Source organism: Nicotiana sylvestris, chromosome 6, assembly GCF_000393655.2.
Source record: "Nicotiana sylvestris chromosome 6, ASM39365v2, whole genome shotgun sequence".
Lineage (NCBI taxonomy): Eukaryota > Viridiplantae > Streptophyta > Magnoliopsida > Solanales > Solanaceae > Nicotiana > Nicotiana sylvestris.
In genome coordinates, this window is record NC_091062.1 from 171,023,267 (window position 1) to 171,047,078 (window position 23,812).

General features: G+C 35.5%; 2 protein-coding genes across 3 annotated transcripts; one reads left to right on the plus strand and one right to left on the minus strand.

Moving 5' to 3' along the window:
- Positions 1 to 3,365: 3,365 nt before the first annotated feature.
- Positions 3,366 to 8,287, minus strand: LOC104223171 (ER membrane protein complex subunit 7 homolog). The gene is made up of 7 exons (XM_009774544.2): positions 8,166 to 8,287; positions 7,489 to 7,532; positions 6,443 to 6,551; positions 5,857 to 5,920; positions 5,649 to 5,765; positions 5,446 to 5,554; positions 3,366 to 3,790 (listed from the first exon to the last, which is right to left on the minus strand). Exons 1-7 carry the CDS (start codon positions 8,237 to 8,239, stop codon positions 3,696 to 3,698), a joined length of 612 nt encoding a protein of 203 aa, XP_009772846.1. The 5' UTR covers positions 8,240 to 8,287; the 3' UTR covers positions 3,366 to 3,695.
- A 9,521-nt stretch (positions 8,288 to 17,808) lies between these two features.
- On the plus strand, positions 17,809 to 23,190 carry LOC104247010 (protein FAR1-RELATED SEQUENCE 6-like). Of its 2 annotated transcripts, none has more exons than XM_009802941.2 (3): positions 17,809 to 18,077; positions 20,050 to 20,201; positions 20,316 to 23,190. In XM_009802941.2, exon 3 carries the CDS (start codon positions 21,016 to 21,018, stop codon positions 23,035 to 23,037), a length of 2,022 nt encoding a protein of 673 aa, XP_009801243.1. In that variant the 5' UTR covers positions 17,809 to 18,077; positions 20,050 to 20,201; positions 20,316 to 21,015; the 3' UTR covers positions 23,038 to 23,190. The 2 variants fall into 2 exon arrangements, with proteins under 2 accessions (XP_009801243.1, XP_009801241.1); XM_009802939.2 differs by having other exon boundaries at positions 21,025 to 23,190.
- The last annotated feature ends 622 nt before the right edge of the window (positions 23,191 to 23,812 follow it).

Consider the following 23,812-nt stretch of genomic DNA (forward strand, 5'->3'; position numbering starts at 1 on the left):
ATGATCCTCCACAGCGATGGGTGGATCTAACCGAGGCATACTTCATACCTCCTATAGAAGTCCAAGAAGACCGGGCCCACCAGGCCCAATGTAATGGAATAAGTGTAAATACTCAGATATCCCTCGACATGGGTAGTAATGGCCTCCTCGGGTCAAGGATCACTATGTCATTGCCTGCCCAGTTGCAGTCCTTTCGGAATTCAGGGAGGACATTTTCGGTGATTGAGCATATATATCTTGATGTCTCCTCACACCGACCCTGCACCGCGAGGGCTTCTCAACCATAAAGTCATTGACAACCGAACAACACCCGAGAATGAACATTTTCAGGGAAGGTTTAGGGTCGATTCATCGGTAGCCGCGTCAGCACCAAACCTCTCTAAGACGACCACATCGGGAGCGGTCTCTTTGATTTCGGTGGCCGATTGTAAAGAAGAGGAAACAACTTTTTAGGGAACAGTTTTGGAGGTTTTCGCCATTGTTATATGGGAAAAGTTTGGAAAATATAGAGAAAGGTTGGGAGATGAAGGGTAAAAGCTTCGCAGAGAGGATCAAGTGCATTGTAGAAAGTAAATAAAAGCTTGTAATTTGCTGAGAAATCTTGAAGAACGAAGGTAAAAATGTTGGAGTATGAAGAAAGGTAGTGATATACTGAAGATTCAAAGGTAGAAGCTTGGTCAAAAGTGAAAAATGATCGAAGGAGGGGGTAATTATAGAGGCTCTGCGCCATTTTGCGTCCCGAGACGGCTTGCCGATGGCTGACACGCGTTTGAAGTCATTATGACGCGACTGATGGGATGTTTCAGATTCTTTGTCGTTTCTGTCATGACGTATGGAAGAAGGAATCGAAGAGCTCATGTCGTTTCTCGTCGTCTCCATAAACTTACTCTCCGAGAAACGAGGGGACTATATGTATACGGGTAAAAACCGAGCCTATGGGATGATGCGGTTTCCAATGAAGTAAACGGAGCAAGAAATATGAAGGTGAGGAACCGGAGTCGAGGCAAGGAGCCCCTTGATCCGGGGTCCGAGTAAAACCCATGCACTCGGGAGTATTAGGGCCATGGGCCCCGGGTCCGGTTCAAACCCCAAAGGCCTCAGAGAGCATCACCAGACAATCGATCACGACCAATAAAAAGTTGTGATATCCGCGACCAGCCGGATATCGTGGCGTGGATCTCGACACATATCAGCAGAGAACTAGTGTTTAGTTAAACATAAGATATTTACCTTTATGGAATTGTACTTAGGGTAAAATTACCCAAGTAAATAAAGGGGGTCTGATTATTCATTAGGGACACTGTAACATGCACATCAAGGCAATATACTCTTATTTACTCTGTTATTCAAAGTTCTTATTCCTGTTCATCAGTGCTTCGTTATTGTGAGTCCGGGATCGAGGGCAGGCATCTCATTAAGGCTATTATTGAGCCGGGAATCACCCCCTTAAGTGGTTTGATAATTTATTATATCTTTTATCTGTTTAATCTAACGTAATTTATCATTTGTATTGAATTAATCCGCATATCCTTAAAATCACATATAAATTCAATTGTTATCCGTTTTTAGGGTAAACAATGTCAAATTATGATTTGTGTTATTTGCATTATGTGCAAATTATCTTAAAATTTAAAATATCCAGAAAAAATTATAAATAATTATTAGATATTAATTAAGAAGCAGAGCGTAAAATCATGTCTCAAATCTCGTATTGGATAGCCTATTGTCTTTTTCCATATTTATAACAACTTGATCCCTTGATTTAGTACTTGCATTTTGTTTCATGGTCAATATTAAAGAATAATAAAATTCTTACTACCAATTTGTTTTTCATCCCAAGTTCAAATACGCCTTATCCTTTAAAATTTTACACCGAATATTTTTTATTTATTTATTTTTTTTTTGTTCTTTGCTTATAGTTATGCATTATTCATTACTTAATATTGTTACACTGTCATGTGATTTTTTATTAGCTTACCAAATTTCGATTTAAGGAGATTTTATCAAGTGATACACTATACTTTCTACAAGAACATAACCTGCAATTAGGGGTGTTCATAAAAACCCGAAAAATCAAACCAAATCGACTAAAAAAATCGATACTTCTTAGGTTTGGTTTGGTTTGGTTTTGGTTTCGAATTTTAAAAACCGGTCAAATTTGGTTTGGTATTGATTTTAATAAAAAAATAACCGAAAAAAACCCAAAGCAAACCGACTATAGAGTAGATATTTAAATTTATTATTACACCTATATATATGTATATTTTTATGTAAAGTTTCTAAAATTTTATGGTACATATGAGTTGTATTTTTAGTCTAGTTCTTTGCTATTAGAATAATATAATTCTTTGCTGGTAGTTTTCTTTTGCTAAGTACAAGAATTTATTTCATGTTATAAATAATCAATTTTTAATTGAGTACTTAAATTATTCATCACTATTTGATTCAATTATCCTCAATATATCTTGGTAAATGATAGATTTTTCAAAGAACAATTGGTTAAATAGTATTATGTTGAAAATGCAGTCACCGGAATATGTATTTGGTAGTGTATGTCTCATATTTAAGAAAAACCGATAAATAACCGAAAACCCGACAAAAACCGAATCGATAAAAACCCGACTTAGTTGGTTTGGTTTGGTTCCAATATTTGAAGAACCGGCTTATTTGATTTGGTTTCTTTTTACGGAAAAACCGATCCAAACCGAACCATGAACACCCCTACCTGCAATCAATAGTTTCACAATGCTTATGTTTAGTTGTATCTAAAGGTGTCAAATGGGCGGGTTGGGCTGATTTTGGATGGGTAAAAATGGGTTGAGTCAACAATGGACGGGTTAAATGACCCGTCCAAAAGTTACTTGGACTGAGATGGGCTAAAATTTGGGTCATAGCACAACCTCCTCCCCCCCCCCCCCAAATCTTACCAAGCTTTTTAATTATGTGTTATATTTTTTATTAATTTTATAACTACAAAATAAGACTTTTTTTCCTTTTTTTCTGGTCATATATAATATATAAAATAAAAAAAATTGTTTCTAAGATATTTTGACAAAGTTACTCATGGATCAATTTGACCTAAAAATTAGCTAACTTTAAATGGGTTGAGATGAATTCGATCAAAATGGGCTGAGTTCAATAAATGAGCGTGTTAATAACGAACCCAACCTTGGACGGGTAGAGCGGGTCATTTGGGCCTGGGCCAAATTTGACAACCCTAGTTGCATCGAACTAACAGTTCGTTTAGAACAGAAATAGAATGAGAGTATATTGCCTTGCAGCTTAATTCCAAACTCTCACAGCTACTACCACTACATGTTCTGGATTTCTTTTTTTCTTAGAACTGGTAGCTGATACTCCTAATAAACTTGCATAAGGCAAAGCATATACAGTGATAAAAGGATGGTGAGACTACTTCTTCACAGCACAATAATATTGACATTGGATTACAGGCAATTCAATATTAAACATTTCTAAGGATAATCAACGCTTAAACCTGATAACAGAGACCTAAAACTTAACCAAAAAGGAAACATAGGATTTTTGCAAGTGATAAAAGATACTAATGATGGTACTCAGAGAGTTCAGAATGATAGTACTAAGTTTATGAGTTTTTAGCTTTTCCATAGAATGGAAACGAAGAACTTCCTTTTCTAGCAAAGGATTTTCGAAGTTCTTAATCCTGTCTCGACTCTCTAGTTGTTGCTTTGAGCCCCAGGCAATAAACTTGAAAGAGTGGGAATTCCTTGGTTTCTCATTTCCTCTTGTGTTCGTCTTATTTCTTCAGGATCTGCCACATAAAAAAAATCAGCACATTAGTGCGATAAATCTTATGTAATGTCTGTTTGATCTAGCAGCAAAATGGCAATAAATCACGAACCAAAAAGGTAAAGTAACTTCCAGAAAGGCAAGCAAGAATTTTCCCTGATGCCTCATGATCACTTAACTCTATGTTGTACAGAAGAGAATATAGGTTTACCGTTTACCAACAGAGTCTAGCTCTTAATTAATGAATCAATGTAACACTTGATCTGCAAACAATGGGTGCAAATAGGATGATGGATTTTTACAGACCAAAAGGATTAATTGAAAATGGATGAAACTGAGGAAAAATGTGGATGAAAGTAATTCATCCACACCATATGGATTTTAAAAAAAATCGATTAGTATTTAGTTAATCCAAGGTGAGCAAGATCCAGGAACAATTTTGGAGGAACTTTTTGACAGCTAGAAAAGGTAGTTCATTATAGTAATGCACACAACTTTTTAAGCTTTTTTCCCTCTCATGTCAATATGCCTCCATATCCGTGTTTTTGTTATTCTGTTTCTTTCACCTTGTCACATACTACTGCACTCAATACAAATTTGACCGTATCTCATCTAATGCAGTCTGCAGAAACTCTAAATAAGGTAATCACTTATCAACGTAGGAAAGAAGAAAAGAAAAATATCTTAAAGCCATCCCATTCAATTTGCGAATCTTTGTTTTTCAAGACAGACTGTGAGACAAAAATATGAAGAATAAATGTTTATTAAATCATTGGAGCAAGCTAGCTAGGTAATAACTGCTGATTCCAAAATTTAAGATATCTCAAGCTGCCATAAACAGCATAGAGCCACTAATGATGCATCTGGAGGGCTCTGGCTTAAGCAATTTTCTTGTAATCCTATAGGTGAAATACTAATATAAACATCTATATGTAAGTGAGATATATTAATCTGTTAGATAGATGATGCATTTAGAATGACACACAAAGAAATATACTAGAAACACAGATATGCACGGATAAATTAATTGAGACAATATGTTAGACAAATACAAGCATCTATAGATATAGTCGAGAAATATTATTTTGTATGTGTTTGGGGGAGTATGTTTGTGCGCACACACACTCATGTGTGTATTTATATGTGTGTGGAGCATGTTTGTAGGTATACAATATGTAGTTATAGTTATATATACTGTAAACATTGATATCCATCAATACAAGAACACACATGTACTTGGAAAGAGTCAAGAATTTTCAGACAGAAAGAAAAGTGTGATGTGTGCACAGTAAACATCAGGAGATGGTGAAACTTGTGTTAAACTCATATATTATGATTAACAGCTGATGCTTGTTACTTTGGGAACTTTGCCACCTTTTCCATCTTTTAGTTAGATTTAGACATCCATGCTAAATCCCCATTTAACTCATGAAAATGAATGTGTGCCTGATATTCTTTTTTGTTGCATAATTCAATTCTATAGAGAATTAGAGATTGATGTATAAATGGATACCATCACATAGATTGGAAATTGATCAGTTACATCAGATAGTTAATCCCTAGTGAGCCACATTTTTAGTGCAGTCATCGTGAAGCGTACAAAACTTTAGCATTTTGGACGGATAATTGGAATTGCATGTGTAGCCACTTCATTTTGGTGAAACTTAGAGCACTCACCCATATTTTCTGCTAATTTTGGCATCAGAAACATTACAAACAGCATAAATCCAATCATCAGGCCCACTGGACTTTTCACCAGTGACATAATGGAGAATGGTTCCTTTATCTGCAAGAGAAATTCACTCAGTAGTTTGGAAGGAAAATTACAGAAAAGGAGGGCTGAAGGAAATTAAAGGGAAACTAGGAGATCAATGTCCGACCTCATAATACTGCTCCTCATTCAATGGCTCCAAAACCAGTTCAATCAGACTCCTCCTATTCTCGGTTAACGCTGCTTGAACCTTACCTGGGTTCCTCGCACTAACATCAACTCGCACCTAATATCCAGAAATGGATCCGAATAAGCATATAAATCCTTTTAAGGGAAAATTGATCAAGAATTAAGCAGATGGTGGTAGAGAAGCTCACTGGAGAAAAGAAGTAGCCAATTGCAGACACCTCTATGAGATGTGTTCCAGCTGAAACATTATGGCTATTGCTACGGTTAAGGAATTGTACATAGAGAACAACATTCACTTCTTACATCAAAAAATAATAGACCCCGGATTATGACCAGAAGGTTAGTAAAAGCTACAGAGCAGACAAGAGGGCAAATATCTCGCCATGCTTAAGTGTATGGCTAACAGCAAATATGTGATAGATAATATAAATCACAATGTTATTTTGCTGTTGCTAGGAAATGAAGTCTACTCAATCATATCTGAAAAGTATAGCGCTGAAAACACCAATTATCACATGAACCACTCACATTTAAGCTCCATTTTATTTAGCCAAACATTTTGCAAACAAATCATACAAGAAAACAATGCACAAAATCAATGAAAATACATTATGCAAGTTTTTTCTTTTTCTTGGAGAGTGGAGCACTGCAGCAGTAAACATTCAGTTGAGGAAGCACAACGCTCATAACAATAGATAGAGTCTATTCAAGATACATAACCTAAGATATCAAATCTGAAGACTGACTTAAGACATGGAGTCATTGGAAGGATACAACGAGAAATATCCATCGGGTCTCAAGAAAGTAACTTTTTGGCCACCATTGAGTATGACTTTTACATATGAAGCTTTAGCTGACAAACCAGATCCTTTCAAGCTAAAGCCTATAAAAGAACCAAGTTATAAAAGTTAATAACCTGGTAAAACATCAACTGTAGTCAGAGGCGGACCTATAGCCTAAATATGGGGCACGTAAATCCATAGTCTCTTCGTCAAACTAGGTATTTTATATATGTATTTTCTAAAATTGTGCTTATATTATTTGTTGGCACTCATGCTCCAAAAGGATTAAATGGTGTACTTGGTTGAATACTGAGTTATTTACTCAAACAAACACACGGATCAATTCCCACTTGATAATTTTTTTCTCTTTTCTTTAGTGATACGCCCATGTTCTAGAAATCCTAAATCGGCCTCTGACAGTGGTGAAGCAAAGTGAATCTCTACAACAAAAGGAGAACTTTAGCACTAGAATCTGAAATTAATAGAACACAGAGGTAGAAAAACTCTATCTTTTTTTTTTGGGTTTTCTACTCGGTGTCTGGTACCCACATTGGAGCCTGACTATATCCGGATTCGCATTGCGTAGGGCCCCATTCAGGGGAAAGCGCTCCCTACCAAGGATTTTTTCATACCCAGGTCTCGAACCCAAAAGCTCTGGTTAAGGAAAGAGCAACCTCATTTGCACGAAAAACTCTATCTATCTTAACAAAAAGTTTGAAAATTTGACCAAAAATAGTAGTATAACTTTTTCTGCCAAATGGTTGTTTAATTAGTACGTTGGGTGATCCCAAATAGTTTCTACTTTCCTTGGATGGATTTTTATTCACTATTGATTGTACTATGTAGTATATACCTTTAGTTTAAAAGAGCCCATCTTTCCTTAAAATTAAATATTCAGCTAACAGATTAGTCAAACTGGCCAATAAATAGGATATAAATGATATGTCATCCAATGTGAAGCTTATACTGACTACAGTTCTATGTATTCTGAAAATATAACTAGGAAGAGGAAGGTGGGAAAAAAATTCAAGTATGTACCAGGAATTTTTACTCTAGCCGTTACAGTATAACCATCAGTATTCCTGCAAATTAAAATTAATTAATAATGAAAACATAACAAGGAAAATGTGGATAAAATAATAAAATGGTGTTACTATGATGTAATAATCTTTAAATATTCAAAACAGGCTAAGATTTGAAATATTCAGATTCATTGCTCACATGCTGTGGAAAAATCAATCAGTTGGGGTTTAATTTCTGTTAACAAGCCATAAAAAATACAAAACAGGGGCACTGAAGATCTAAGATTCCAAAATTTTGATATTTTTTCCCATGAGAACACCAAATTTTTAAATGGAGATTAAACTTAGAAGCTAGAAAATAATCAAATGAGCCTTAATTTAGTGTTTAAGCTTGATAATTTGAAAAACAGGGGAAGTGAAGATCCAAGATTTAGAAAAGTTGACATGTTCTAACACCCAAAAAGGGAAAGCACCAAATATTCAAATGGAGATTAAATCCCATTAAATTTACATCATGACATGCTATGTGGGAAAATAATCAAATTGGTGTTATTTTTTTTTTTTTATTAACAAGCTTAATAAATAGTACAAATCATGGGAATTGAGGATCCAAGATGTAAAATTTCTCTGAATTAAGTCTATTTTACATGCATGCAAATTTATGGGTACGTATAATGTGAAGGTAAAAACTACCCAGAAATAAGAGAGCATAGGAAGAAGAACTTAAGAGTAAAAATTGGTGGCATCCAATTGCGTGTCACTGCCATTGGGGCTTTCTTTCTGTGCCAACAAATACTAAACAAGAATGTCCCCTAAGCAAGGAAAAAGAAAAAGGGGGAATTAATTCAGAGCAAGAATTTTTGACAAAACAGAAAAATAAAAAAAATGTTTTTAATTTCTTATAGGGTTAGAAGATATGGATATTGTTAATACTATAATTTAAAAAAAAATTAATTCTTTCATTTTTTGCGCTTCTGAAGTGCAAATCATCAAGATTATGTTCCTAATATCTGATCTAAGAGGGTAAATACAAAGCTTATGCAAATTTAATTTTCTTATAAAACCATGTAGTAAGTTTTATTTGGAAAACGATTGAGAAGCAGGAAGGGCATCTTACTCAAGTGACCATAAAACTTACCCGCAGAGGATATTTACAATACTAATTTATTATTGTTAAGTAATAAATCAAGGTAAAAATATATTCATTGACTATGATTTCATGATAATCATATTTAGTTTGGTTTAAACAAGTTTTTACCCAAGTGACCGTGTCTAACTAGGATTTTGGTTCTTTGCAATATAGAGCTTCAAATATTTACTTTCCATTAAAATTTGTCCAATTACATGTTGGCTAAGAAAATTTAGGCACCAGGCCACTATAAACTATCTAATGAGATCATATTGCCATGTGTTTCTACATATTTCTTCTGCTTTTGGATATGGTCTACGTCAAAAAAAAATTGATTTTCTTAGAAAATACTTTCTCCGGTTTAAAATAAGTAATTTTTTTAGCTGTTTTCACACATATTAAGAAATCCACCTTTTAACATTAATTAGCAATGAAATTGACCATATTAACCTTTACTATCTCTTCACATAAATATTTCTAACACATACTCCAACACTATTTACTTCAAGGGTAATGTAGGAAAAAAAATAATTAATTCATTCTTAAAAATCTGAAAAAATCACTTATTTTGGACCACAAAAAGAAAAGGCCAAAAAATCACTTATTTTGGATCATAGGGAGTATATATTAAGAAACTTTTGAACATATGCTGCTTCATTAATCAAGAATCAAGATCCATATACTGCAAGTTGTTGACTTTCTATGTTTAATGCTCAGTGACTTGTTAATTAATGCAAAAAAGTAAACTCTTTAATATGTGTGAAAAAAGTCAAAAAATAACTTAAATGGACAGTAGAATGTATACTATATGACGAATTTAGAAATCACGAAAATATTGGTTATTTAATACAGATATATGCTGGATGTTAAAATAGTCTTTAACACATCTTTATTTTAATTTAGTTGATTTTCTCATATGATCATTGTGTCTATCTGTTGTATCCTATTGCTAATTAAACAGTGGCGTTGCCATACTACTAATGGTAATAATTGTTGCGGAAGCCAAATGTATATAGTGTGAATAAGTCACAACTACTATACCAAAAATTATGACAGCCACCAAATAATAAATAAGACAATAAAACAACAATAAAGGGAACACCAGAATTTACGAGGTTCGGCTAATTTTGCCTACTCCTCGGACACAACCAATATTTTATTTCACTCCAAAAATACAAGTGAAATAATACTAAAGAGAGAAGATACAAATGCCTTAAACAGATGAGAAGGCAAATGAGAGGTGTGTTTCAATCCTAAACATTAGGCCTTCTTTTATAGGGGAAAAATCCCCCCAAACTTAACTCCCAACCAATGTGGGACTTTGGCATTTTGCCAAACTTCAACAAATCTCCACCTTGGCAAAATTCCACATTTTCAATTCTCTCTCAATAACAAATTTTGGTTGTGTCTTCATCTTCAATCTTCAGTGTTCAACAATGTTGATCAAATCCAAACAATGTTGAAACTTGACCGCAGTCACCACCTTTGTCAGCATATCAGCAGGATTCTCTGTAGTATGAATTTTCTTCACCGTGACTCCACCTTCTTCTATGATTTCTCGTACGAAATGATACCGAACATCAATGTGCTTCGTCCTTGCATGATAAACTTGGTTCTTCGCTAATTGAATAGCACTTTGACTATCACAAAAAATTGTGATACCTTTTTGTTCAACACCAAGCTCCTTTAGCAATCCTTGAAGCCAAATTGCCTCTTTCACAGCATCTGTAATAGCCATGTACTCTGCCTCTGTTGTAGACAAAGCAATTGTTGACTGCAAAGTAGACTTCCAACTAACTGGTGCCTTTGCAAAAGTAAACACATAACCAGTAGTTGATCTTCGTTTGTCCATATCACCCGCAAAATCTGAGTCACAATATCCAACTACAGACTGATTGTCTTCCTGCTCAAAAACTAACCCGACATCTACAGTATTATGAATATACCGTAGAATCCACTTCACAGCTTGCCAATGCTCCTTCCCTGGATTGTGCATATATCTGCTAATAACTCCAACAGCTTGTGAAATGTCAGGCCTTGTGCAAACCATTGCATACATCAAGCTACCAACAACATTTGCGTATGGTACCTTTGACATATACTCTCGTTCAGCTTCATCCATTGGCGACATAGTAGTACTTAGCTTAAAATGGGAAGCAAGTGGAGTACTAACTGGCTTAGTCTTGTCATCTATGCCAAAACGTTGAAGTACTCTCTTCAAATATTCCTTTTGAGATAAACAGAGTTTCTTTGAACGTCTATCTCTAATTATCTCCATGCCAAGAATTTTCTTTGCCTCACCCAAATCCTTCATCTCGAACTCCTTCTTCAGTTGAATCTTCAACTTATCAATTTCTTCCAAATTCTTGGAAGCTATCAACATATCATCAACATATAGGAGAAGATATACAAAGGAACCATCTTTAAGCTTGTGCAAATACACACAATGATTGTATTTGCTTCTCTTGTACCCTTGCCGCAACATAAACTCGTCAAATCGCTTGTACCATTGTCTAGAAGATTGTTTCAATCCGTACAATGATTTTTCAAGTTTGCACACCATATTTTCTTTTCCAGCAACTTTGAATCCTTCTGGCTGAGTCATGTAGATTTCCTCCTCCAAGTTTCCATGTAAAAACGCAGTTTTTACATCCATCTGAACTAGTTCCAAATCCAATTGTGCTACCAAAGCCAACATAATTCTAATGGAGGAATGTTTTACAACTGGAGAAAACACTTCATTGTAATCAATTCCCTCCTTTTGAGCATATCCTTTGGCCACCAATCTTGCTTTGTAGCGAACATCTAATTGGTTAGGAAATCCTTCTTTCTTTGCAAATACCCATTTGCACCCAATTGCTTTCTTTCCCTTCGGGAGATTGGCCAATCTCCATGTATGATTCTGATGAAGGGACTGTATTTCATCATTCATGGAAATCCTCCACTTATCTTCTTCTGAACTTTGGACAGCGTCTTTATAAGTAGTAGGAACATCATCAGCTACAATTGAGGTTGCACAAGCAACCGTCTCTATGAGACGAACAGGTTTCGTTATTGTTCTTTTTGGCCTGCTGGTTGCTATTGATTCAAGTTGTTGTTGAGATTCCTGAGTTGGAATCTCCTCTACTGGCTCTCCTTCCAGAGGGTAATCTTCATTTGTTTCCTCCTCTGCTTCTTGTGTAGGAAAAATAAATTTTCCCTCAAACTCCACCTGCTTAGAAGCACCTTCATTTTGTTTGGTATCTTCTGTTACCTTATTTACCATAGCAAATTCATCAAAGGTAACATCTCTGCTGAATATTACTTTCTTTGTCATAGGACACCATAAGCGATATCCTTTGACTCCAGAAGTAATTCCCATAAAAATAGCCTTCTTTGCCCTTGGATCCAATTTTGACTCCGTCACATGATAATATGCAGTTGAGCCAAACACGTGCAAAGAGTTATAATCTACAGCAGGTTTTCCGTACCATTTTTCAAATGGTGTTTTGCCATCAATAGCAGCAGATGGTAGACGATTAATGAGGTGGCATGCATATGTAATTGCCTCAGCCCAAAATTCTTTGCCCAAGCCAGCATTGGACAACATACACCGTACCTTCTCCAGCAAGGTCCGGTTCATACGTTCTGCCACTCCATTCTGTTGTGGTGTATGTCTAACAGTGAAGTGTCGGATGATGCCATCATTTTCACAGACCTTATTGAAATGATCATTTTTGTATTCACCTCCATTGTCTGTGCGAATACACTTGATTCTCCTGCCTGTCTGATTTTCCACCATCGTCTTCCATTTGAGAAAAATTCCCAACACTTCATCTTTGCTCTTCATTGTATACACCCATACTCTTCGGGAAAAATCATCAACAAAGGTTACAAAATAGTGCTTCCCACCCAATGAAGGTGTTTTGGAAGGACCCCAAACATCAGAGTGTACATAATCCAAAATGCCTTTAGTATTATGGATCGCTGTACCAAATTTAACCCTTGTCTGTTTCCCTTTAACACAATGCTCACAAAACTCCAAGTTGCAAGCCTTTACTCCTTTTAACAATCCTTGATCTGATAGAGTTTTCAAGGATTTTCCTCCAGCATGTCCCAAGCGCATGTGCCATAGCTTGGTTGCTTCTGCCTCTTTGTCGTCACTGGATGTTACTGTCGCTGTCCCAATAACTGTACTGCCACGATAGCGGTACATATTATTATTCTTCCGATTAGCCTTCATTACCACTAGTGCACCGGAGCATACTCTCATCACTCCATTTTCTGCAATGATTTTGAACCCTTTTGATTCTAGGGCTCCCACAGAGATGAGATTCTTCTTCAAATCCGGTACATATCGAACATCTATCAATGTTCTGATCATTCCATCATGGTTCCTTAATCGTATTGAACCAATGCCATATGAGGTAAGAGGGCTGTTATCCGCTGTGTGGATGACTCCATATTCTCCTTCTTGAAATTCCACGAACCAGTCCCTGTTGGGACACATATGATAGCTACAAGCCGAGTCCATCAACCATATGTCTGATGATGTTGATGACTCTGTTGTAACTAATGAGAAGTCTGAATCATCACAATCAGCTACATTTGAATCCATAATAGCCTTTCCATTGTTATGTTTGGCCTTATTCTTCAACTTCGGACAGTCTTTCTTCCAGTGCCCTTTTTCTCGACAAAAGGCACATTCATCTTTGCTGGGTCTGGATCTTGACTTGGATCTTCCCTTCTTTGTCCTCGTTTGATTTTGAGGACGACCCCTCACAAACAGTGCTTCTCCTTCTCCGCCCTTCTGTTTTTCTCGCTTTCTTTGTTCATAGCTGTACAAAGCTGAACAAACTTCTCTGAGAGAAATTTCGTCATTTCCATGGAGTAGAGTAGTTTCAAGGTGCTCGTACTCATCAGGAAGTGACGCCAACAACATTAAGGCCAAGTCACCATCATCATAAGTTGTATCCATATTTTGCAAATCTGTGACCAACTTATTGAAACTGGTGATATGTTCATTCATCGTGGTACCAGGAACATAGGTGAAGTGAAACAGTCTCTTCTTCATGTACAATTTATTTTGACTGTTTTTCTTCAAAAATTTATCCTCCAGTGCTTTCCATAATTTACTTGCAGAAGTTTCCTTTGTGTATGGATATTTCTGCTCTCTAGCAAGGTAGGATCGAATGGTACCGCAAGCAACACGGTTGATAATTCTCCAATCTTCTTCTCCAATAACATCTGGTTTCTTTTCTTCAATGGCCAGATCTAACCCTTGTTGAAAAAGGACATCTAGAACCTCGCCTTGCCACATCCCAAAATGTCCGGACCCGTCAAAAATTTCTACCGCAAATTTCGCATTTGACACAATTCTTGTCATAAGCGAAGATGCCAATGATGACGTATTGTTGACACTTGATGTAGATTCTTCTTGTTTATTGTCCCCCATATTTGACACAAATATTATTTAATAGCTGACGACACAAATCAAGATTATTTCCTTTCTGATGTAGAAGATCAGACTAAGCTGCAACTACAGAGCATACTCAGACAGAACCTTGACTCAGTTACCAAGATAAATCTTTTCTGATGTGGAAGATCAGACTATGCTGCAACCACAGAGCATACTTAGACAGTACCTTGGCTCTGATACCAATTGTTGCGGAAGCCAAATGTATATAGTGTGAATAAGTCACAACTACTATACCAAAAATTATGACAGCCACCAAATAATAAATAAGACAATAAAACAACAATAAAGGGAACACCAGAATTTACGAGGTTCGGCTAATTTTGCCTACTCCTCGGACACAACCAATATTTTATTTCACTCCAAAAATACAAGTGAAATAATACTAAAAAGAGAAGATACAAATGCCTTAAACAGATGAGAAGGCAAATGAGAGGTGTGTTTCAATCCTAAACATTAGGCCTTCTTTTATAGGGGAAAAATCCCCCCAAACTTAACTCCCAACCAATGTGGGACTTTGGCATTTTGCCAAACTTCAACAATAATAACACATAAATAAATTACTAATAATGGCGCCCTGAACTTGCTCCTATAAAATCGCTTATACGCTAAAAAAGAAATAACAATTTGACTCAATCTAATCCTGTATAGAACTAATCATTAGTCAACGCAACCCCAACACGTGCTTCTCTGAGTTCACAGATAATCAAAATAAGAGCAGATCACATTTTTACTCATTTGTTAATCTCTTCTTAAACTGTTAATTAAATGCAGTTATATTTTGTTTCTGAACTAAGGGATATTCCTGTTAAGAGATTGCTTGACAAATGCATGTGATGATATATTAAATTAAGGATAACTCATAAATATCATTTGCGTATATATGATCCTTTCTAACAAAAATAAAATAAAATTTAAGTCACATTGCTGATTTGATCTCGTTCGATTTTCTATTTCATAACTGTTTTCTCCACTAAATGACGGACACGTAAATGCAATCAATTTTCAATATATTATCACAAGCAATGATTTCTCCAAACTTGCGACCTTCGTTTTTCGTAATCGACATTAGACAATTTTCATACTCGCACTCAAGCATCAACTAATTTAAATTTGCGTAATAATACGGTTCATTAAAAGGGAAAAGTACCTTCAACCACGATTTTTATATACTTATGACTCAACTACTCGAGACCTCTAATTAAAAATAAAGGAATCTTATCCATCCCGCCAGATCCCACCGCAACTAATTCTTGCAACCTATGCTCACGGCTCTATCCCTTCTTCCTTCATCTTTCACAGCATTTATGGGCCTAGCCACTTCAATATATCTTTTTATTAAATGAAAAAGGAACTATTATAAAGAAGGTATAGATGAAACGAATTTTTGATTAATTTTAAAAATGATGTCATGGAAATGAAAACCTGCAAAGAATAATGAAATTAATTAAAAGGACAAAGAAGCACAATGAGAAGAAATATTCTTGAAATCTTGGATGTCTCTATTTTTTTTTAGCTCGCTTTACTTTTGTGTTTTAAAATATTACTCCAGTTGGAAGGAGCTCCTGAATAATGTGATTAATTAATCATTAATTAATTCGTTGAGAAGCTGGAGACGCCTATAAATATGGCCCTTTCATGAAGCAAATAATTGCACACAAGAACACATTGATTGATCTCTCCCCTCTCTCTCTCACTATAGTAGTATTCTATTTCATTGTTGCCCTACTGATAGCTTTTGGTAAATGATTTTTTTTCTACCTCTCGCTTGCTTTCTTTATGGTGCATTTACACATGTTTAATATTTTAGTACATATTTTTTGATAATAACTAGAAGCAGACCCAGGATTTGAGCATCATGGGAACACCACTTTAAGAATAAAAAAATTATGCATTGTAGGAACCCGGATTCAAACCTGGGTCATCAAGAGAGTGAAGGTACTTCAAGCACTTCTACAAAACCAGCTCCTCTATCCAGATTTTGTGATTTTAAGGGGCCGCATAAAATATTTAAGGGGTCCTCAGTGTATATAAAGAAATATATATATCTAGAGTCTTTTTTGCCGAAGCTAACGAATTCCGGTGACCCTCATCCCCCAACGTAGGTCCGCCCCTGGTAATAACCTGTGAATATTACCATTAACAACAAAACTTCTAGACCTCAAACTGGCAAAGAACAATCAAACTAATTACATAATCTTTGAATCAAACATTGGCATATAGGCTCTTTTTGAATAGTGCAGTAAATCTATCCTTTCCCTAATCTCTCTGACTCTCTCTCTAAATATGTGCTATGACAAAATTGGTATTTACAGTAGGATTCCTGAACAACTTCCAATTCCTGGCTTACCATGTATAATAAATCATTGCACCCCACATTATTGCAGCCATTAATTATTTCTTTCTTGACTGTCTCTGGTGTTTTCTTTTAGTACATATTAAGCATGGAATATATATCTATGTGCATTTTTGGTTACGTTTAAGAATAATGATACATTGATTATGACATTTGTCTTTTCTATGAAATACTACTATGTATACAGTTTATTTGGCTCCAAAAGTAGTTGGTATGAGAGAGGTGGTGCATGATATATATAGGAAGACTGGAAATGAAACTAGCAGCTCATCCCAGTGGAGTAACTTGCTTCAGAAAATGCAGCTCTGACCATGACTGCACTGATGGCTGGTTCTGTAGGCAATGTAGCAATGATGGTATTTTACACACCAACGCATGCGATACCTCCTAATTAAGGGATCAACTCGATCCACATGAATTCTGCTAGCTGCTTCTAAAAATGAAAATTAGATATTGCTTGTGTGTTATTCCTTATTGTCTTTTCTTTTCGGCCTTTTTTTTCTCCTTTTCAGTTTTGTTTAACAACAATTACATACCCAATATTGTAATCCTATATAGTGGGCCTGAGGGTAGTATATACGTAGACCTTACACCTCCCTTGTGGAGGTAGAGAAGTTATTTTTAATAGACCCTATTTAAGATTAGGACAATGTGGCTGCGGCTGGATCTTACATCAAGAGTTGGGCATGGTCTATAACTATTTCTGCATTTGTACTTTTAATTTAAAATCTCTATATATCATTCTGCTGCTTATCACAAATTAAACTGTGTTGCTTCTTTACTGTAGTTTCTTTCATATACACGCTTATGTATGGTAATATATACATATAGTGTGAAGGTGAAAGAGCATAAGTAAGAAGAAGAACTGAGGTAGCATCCAACTGCCATTGGGACTGTCATTAAACAAATAACTGAACAGAAATGACGCGCCTAATTAAGCAATCAAATTCAGAACTAGAATTTCTGACAAAAGTGAAAAAGGAATAACAATAAGCAAAAGGCCTAAGACATGAAAAAACGTATAGTCTCTTTGAAAATTCAGTTCTCTGAGTCTCTAAAAATAGTGTTTCCTTGAGCAATTTTCACAACAAAAAGAAAAAAAACAAAAACAAAAACAAAAGAGGAAGTCATCTTAGATGATTTTTTTTTTAATTCGAACCGGGTGTTTACACTAAATCAATGCATAATATATATTTGAACATATACTACTGTACTATTAGTTAACCATGGTTAAGTAATGCATATTTTTACTTTATTTAACTATGATTAGTTGAATTGATTTGGTTTAAACCCTGGTGCAGGAAAATAAGTTTTTTGAGGGCATTGATACACAAATTGAAATGCTTTGAGGTTAATATCGCAATATAGATAAATTTCAAGGATGTGGTTGTAAATATACATTTCCCCAAATTCTATGCCCTCCCAGGCTCCCCTAACCCGATTTTGGTTCACTCGATCATAGCCGCTCGCCGTCGTACGAATCAACCTTCTCCACCTCCGTCGCCCACCATTCTCCGCCACCAGCTTCTCCTCGTGTTTTCCGGCGCTTACTACTAGGCTGATTAGGAAACTGATAAGTTTCTGGTCAATAGCTGAGCTAAAAAAATCCAGTTGAAGATGAATTCTTGATGATTAAGTGAATTTTTGTCCAGTTTGCTACTAAAGGTACAAGCTTTTTAATTTAATTTTATTTTTCCTGCTGATCGTATTCTTATTTTGTGGGTAGTACTTTATTTCCTAGAAATTTTAAGTTTGATATGGTTAACTGAGTTTTTTTTAGAAGCATTTTATTGCTGGAATTTCTGAGAATTAGTGACAATTAATAAAAATGGGCCTTGTTTGAAGTTAAGTGAGTTTTAGCTTTTCTGTTGCTTGAATTGTTTTATTGTTTATGTTGGATTAACTTAGTACGCTTATATTTGGTTATCGTTCAATTCAGATTTTTGGTTTTATTAAATAACCTGCCTAGAATATTTGATCTCATGGTAAGTTTTCTCAGGCATCTCCGATCTTTACCCCATTTTTGGTCCCCAAAATGAGTTTTGGGGGATTTCCCCATTTTGGGAACAAGTTACTCCAACCATTCCCCCATTGTTTCTCCCAAACTTTTTTATATTCTTATCTCTCTTCTATATTATATTATTATCTTTCATTTCAATTTTATTTTTTAATTTTCATTAAACAAATTCCATCTTTTATTTTTATTAATTTGCAATTTCCATTAAAACAATTTCATAAAATTTTAAATAATATAATTTGTAAGCAATTATTATAGATTAACTAATAATTCAAATAAAAGTGAAATCATTGTGATACAAGATTAATTAAATACATATTACATAACGATAAAATTCATTCGAAATACTAGATAAATATTCAACTGCAACTTCTAGTATTCTCTCATAAATGATCTATTAATGCATTACGAAGTGCAAAATGAGCATCTTTGTCCTTAATTCTTCTATGTGCAAAATGAGCATCTTTGAGATAATTATATATTTTTTGTACAATTATAACTTATAATAAAACTAACTTACAATTTTACACAAAAATAATAAATGCACGAAAATTAATTTATCAAAATTATACACCAAAGTTAAGATGTAAAATTAATATTATAAAGACATTACATAAACATAATTAGGTATATATAAAAAGATAAATTAAAAGATTAAATAATAAAATAATAATAAAAAAGTGATGAATAGTAATGGGAGAGATGAATAGTGTACCCCATATTTGAGGGAACACTATTCATCCCCCATTTTGGGGACAAAAATGGGGGAGGGTTGGAGCTAAATTACCCCAAAAATTGCCCCCATTATGGGGAATGGGGGTAAGGTTGGAGATGGCCTCAGAAACATAGCGCAGAGTTCTATGAGATATGAGTTAAAGTACTTCTTCAGCCAACCCGATTCGATAATCGTGGAGCTATGGAAACCTAACTTGAGTTATGTCTCGTTATGTGCTTTACCATTCTGTTAATGTATGATTTTCACTAAAGTGGTGCTTTTAAGTGGACCATCTTTGAGCCTATTTTTAACTTTGGAGGGTCGAAGCAGGAGCAGCTTGGGGTTGAGGCATAGGGATTGATTGCGGACAGGGGAAGTGGGCTATGAAAACCGACTGATCAGCCGTTAAATTAGATAATATTATACGAAGTAGACAGTCTTTTTCTGTAAAAAAAAGAAAAAAGAAAAAGCGAGAGAGAAAGAAAAAGATAGGATATTGAGTGATCATGCTGAGGCAAAATTCTTCCCAAGAAAGCGGAGTAGTTTCATTGGAGTGAAAGACTTTCAGGCTTCTACTGTGAAAGCTGCAATATCATGTTTGTTTGGTGTTACTGCTGCTATTGTAGTGTGCTTTTTGGAAGACCAAAAGGAATGAGATTGGCTCGTGTACCTCAAAGATCATTTTCTTTAGCGCGAAAAGCACCATTGGTTCTCTTCTTCATGCTACTCTGACTCTTTTAGACCATTCTTGTCTCCCAATTACATGTTTTATTTTCACTGCTACTTTTATGGGTCTAGCAGATTAGTCATGCTTATTTTCTGTGCCCTTTATCCGTGCATGTGCCAAATTGGTCAAATCATAAGATTTTATAGTGTGTGCTTCTGTGTTTTATCTGCTGCCTCAGATTGACATGGAGATCTGTTTTCTCTGGGTAAGATGGTAGCCACTCTCTTCTGAGTATTCCAAAATGACAAATCAAATATTAAAATCAATGAGAATTTCGCTGCTTTTCTATCTTGCACTCCATCATAGTGGATGATGAAGAATCTGAAACAGGTATGTTTAATATTAAGACGACTGTGTTTGTGTATCGTTAGAATTTTCTTGGGCTCTCAATATCTCTCTTTGGACCTGTTTTATTTTTATTTAAATTCTAGCTTATGCTGGCAGGATGGGTGGATTCTTTACGAAATAAAATGCGCCTACTGACTATACATTTGGTTCAAGTAATAAGATCAAAGCCTGGAGGAAAAATTGAGAAAATATGTTTGATTATATTGTATCTTGAATGAGAAAGAATATAAGGATGTGTTTGCGCATATATATTTTTCGAGAGTCTCCTTTGGAGATGTGGAAAGAGTGGTTTCTTTTGCATTTTCTTTTCCTAGTGCATATGCATGTCCATTGGGACACGTTGTTGGTGTTCTCATGCTCAGATAAGTTGAAGCAAGTTTGCTAAAGAAGGATGCTTCTTCTCAAGAAATTTAACTGGTTCCTGCATTTCGTATCGAAAAGAAATTCTTGTTATAAAGGAAAATCCTCTTTTCCATGTAGCTTTTTCTCTAAATGTGCCTGCTGTCATTTTCTCTTGCACTTTTATCCGTCCTCATACGCTTCAGTTTTACTACTTGCCACCTTTATCTTGATTTTAAGTAAACCTGTCTAACTCTGATCTCCTTTTCAAATCCCATATACCACGTAATTTGGAACTCAGTCTATTGAGTTTTTCAAATGTGGTGACGTTTTTACTATATCTGAAATTTCCCCTCCCAAATTGGATACTTTAAAAGAAGGTTGCAACTGATTCAGAAAGAAGCTGTTTTCTTTATTTACTTCTTGTCAACATCATCGCCATGCTGGTTTCAATTCCATGTTTCAGATGGAGGCAGTTTGTCTTAACAGTGACCCAGTGTTTGATGACTGTGAAGAATATGAGGACGAAGAAGACTGCTCCGTGGAGGAACATGATGATGGAGTTCATGAAAAAGATTCCAAAAAGGAGTCCCCACAACCAACTATCGGTCTGGAATTTGGGTCTTTTGATGAAGCATATGATTTTTATAACAGGTATGGCAAGGAACAAGGATTTGGTATTAGAGTGAGCAACTCTTGGTTTAGATCAAAAAGGAAAGAAAGATATCGAGCAAAACTCAGCTGCAGTAGTGCAGGTTTCAAGAAGAAAAGTGGAGCAAATCATCCCAGGCCAGAAACAAGAACTGGTTGTCCTGCAATGCTAGTAATTAAGCTTGCGGACTCAAAAAGATGGAGAATTGTTGAAGTTGAGCTTCAGCACAATCATCCAGTAAGCCCAGAGGTCAGGCGGTTCTATAAGTCGCATAAGAAAATGATTCTCGCTGACAAAAAGCAGCAGGAATCCATACCTATTACAGAAGTACATACCATTAAGTTATACCGCACATCTATTGATGCTGCATGTAATGGATTGCAAAAAATCAAGGACAAGGATAGTAGGTTTCCTGTTGATACCTCAAAGCATTTGGAGCTTAAAGAGGGGGATGCCAATGCACTGTATAATTATTTTTGTCGAATGAAGTTGACAAATCCAAACTTCTTTTATCTGTTGGATCTTGATGATCAAGGATGCCTGAGAAATGTGTTCTGGGCTGATGCTAGGTCTAGGGCTGCTTTTAATTATTTCTCAGATGCAGTTGCAATTGATACAACAAGCTTGAGGAACAAATATGTACTTCCTCTTATTTCTTTCGTTGGAGTAAACAACCACGGACAACCTGTTTTGCTGGGATGTGGTTTTCTTGGACATGAGTCAGTAGAGTACTTTATTTGGATGTTCAAATCATGGCATACGTCTATGCTAGGAAGACATCCACAAGTTATTGTAACTGATCAGTCAAAACCATTGCAAATTGCGGTTTCTAAGGTGTTCCCTCAAGCTCGTCATTGTTATTGTTTATCATATATCATGCAGCGTGTTCCAGAGAAGTTGGGAGGATTGGACGGATACGAGTCTATTAAGATGCAACTGTATAAAGCAGTTTATGATTCCTTGAAGATCACTGAGTTTGAAAGTTCGTGGGGTCAGATGATCAGTCAGCATGGACTCAAGGACAATAAATGGCTTCAATCATTGTACGAAGATCGTGAAAAATGGGTACCAGTCTACTTAAAAGATATTTCCTTCATGGGAATCATACCAATAACAGAAAATGAGAGCTTGAATGCATACTTTGATGGTTATGTACATAAACACACTTCATTCAAAGAATTTGTTGATAAGTATGATTTAGCGATGCAAAGGAAGCACATGAAAGAAGCAATGGCAGATATGGAGTCGAGAAGTTTGAGCTTTGAGTTGAAAACAAATTGCAATTTTGAGGTGAAGCTCTCAAAGATATTCACAAAGGAAATATTCAAGAAGTTCCAAGCAGAAGTTGAAGGAATTTACTCTTGTTTCAATACAAGGCAAGTGAACATTAATGGGCCAATAATGACATTTGTTGTGAAAGAAAGAGTAGAATCTGAGGGAAGCGAGGTGGAGGTCAAGCTGTTTGAGGTTCTTTATGAGACAACACAAGCGGAAATACGTTGTATTTGCAGTTTGTTTAATTTCAAAGGTTATTTATGCAGGCATGCATTGAATGTACTGAATTATAATGGTGTGGAAGAAATTCCATCACAATACATCCTACCACGTTGGGATAAAGATTACAAACGTAAGTTTCCAGTAGATTCTGGCCTTTGTCATATTGATGTGAATAATCCTGTGGAATTGTATAATATTCTACATAAACATGTCATGCAAGTTGTTGAAGAAGGGGTACAATCCGAAGAACATTACAAAGCTGTACTCCAAGAAGTAGAAGCTCTTTTGAGCAGGTTTTCCCTTGAAGACAACAATTTGGTTTCACTGTAATATTTGACATAGAACATCCAATACAGAATTAGAGTGCATCTGTGTGCATAATATAAACATCACATGTCCTGATCATGAGCTTTGCCCCTTTATACATACTCAAGAATGGAATTGAGGTATTTTGAAATTGCATAATTATCTGTTATACAGGCAGTGGAAGGCCAGATTAAATGGGTAGAGTTTTTGCATGACATTTTTGTATATTTCCTCTATAAACAAAGACGAATGACAGGTAATATTTCGCGAATACCCTTTACTGGCGAGTCGAATGTTTTCTGGAAGCAGAGTAATAAATGCATACCGTCATCAATATTTGTGACGTCTTAGATGTGAAGAAAACGAAATAGTTGGTTATTCAATCCCTTAAAATTATGTTGGACTTTGAAGTCAAATAATTTGTTTAGGATTAAAGATGAAGGTAAATCTTTCATCTATTTGTCAAACTTTTTATCACTTATACTACTAGAAAATTGTTGTTTATGTATTCAAATAGAGTATACATCTTGAAAGTGTTGTTATACTCAACCATGCGTGGAAGGAAAATAAAAAATGAGATACTTCATCATAGTTCACAAGACTTCTCAAAAATGAAACAAAATAGTAAAAATAGCACGGTATAGCGAGTTTTCGGACTTGTCATTCAAAAATAGCCAGCGTTTACGAAGTCAATGAAAAATAGTCATTATTTTGCTGCAACAGAGATCGGTCCAGCATAATATACTGGAGTTCGGTGCACCTGTGTATGAACTCTAGCATATTATGCTGGACTGATATA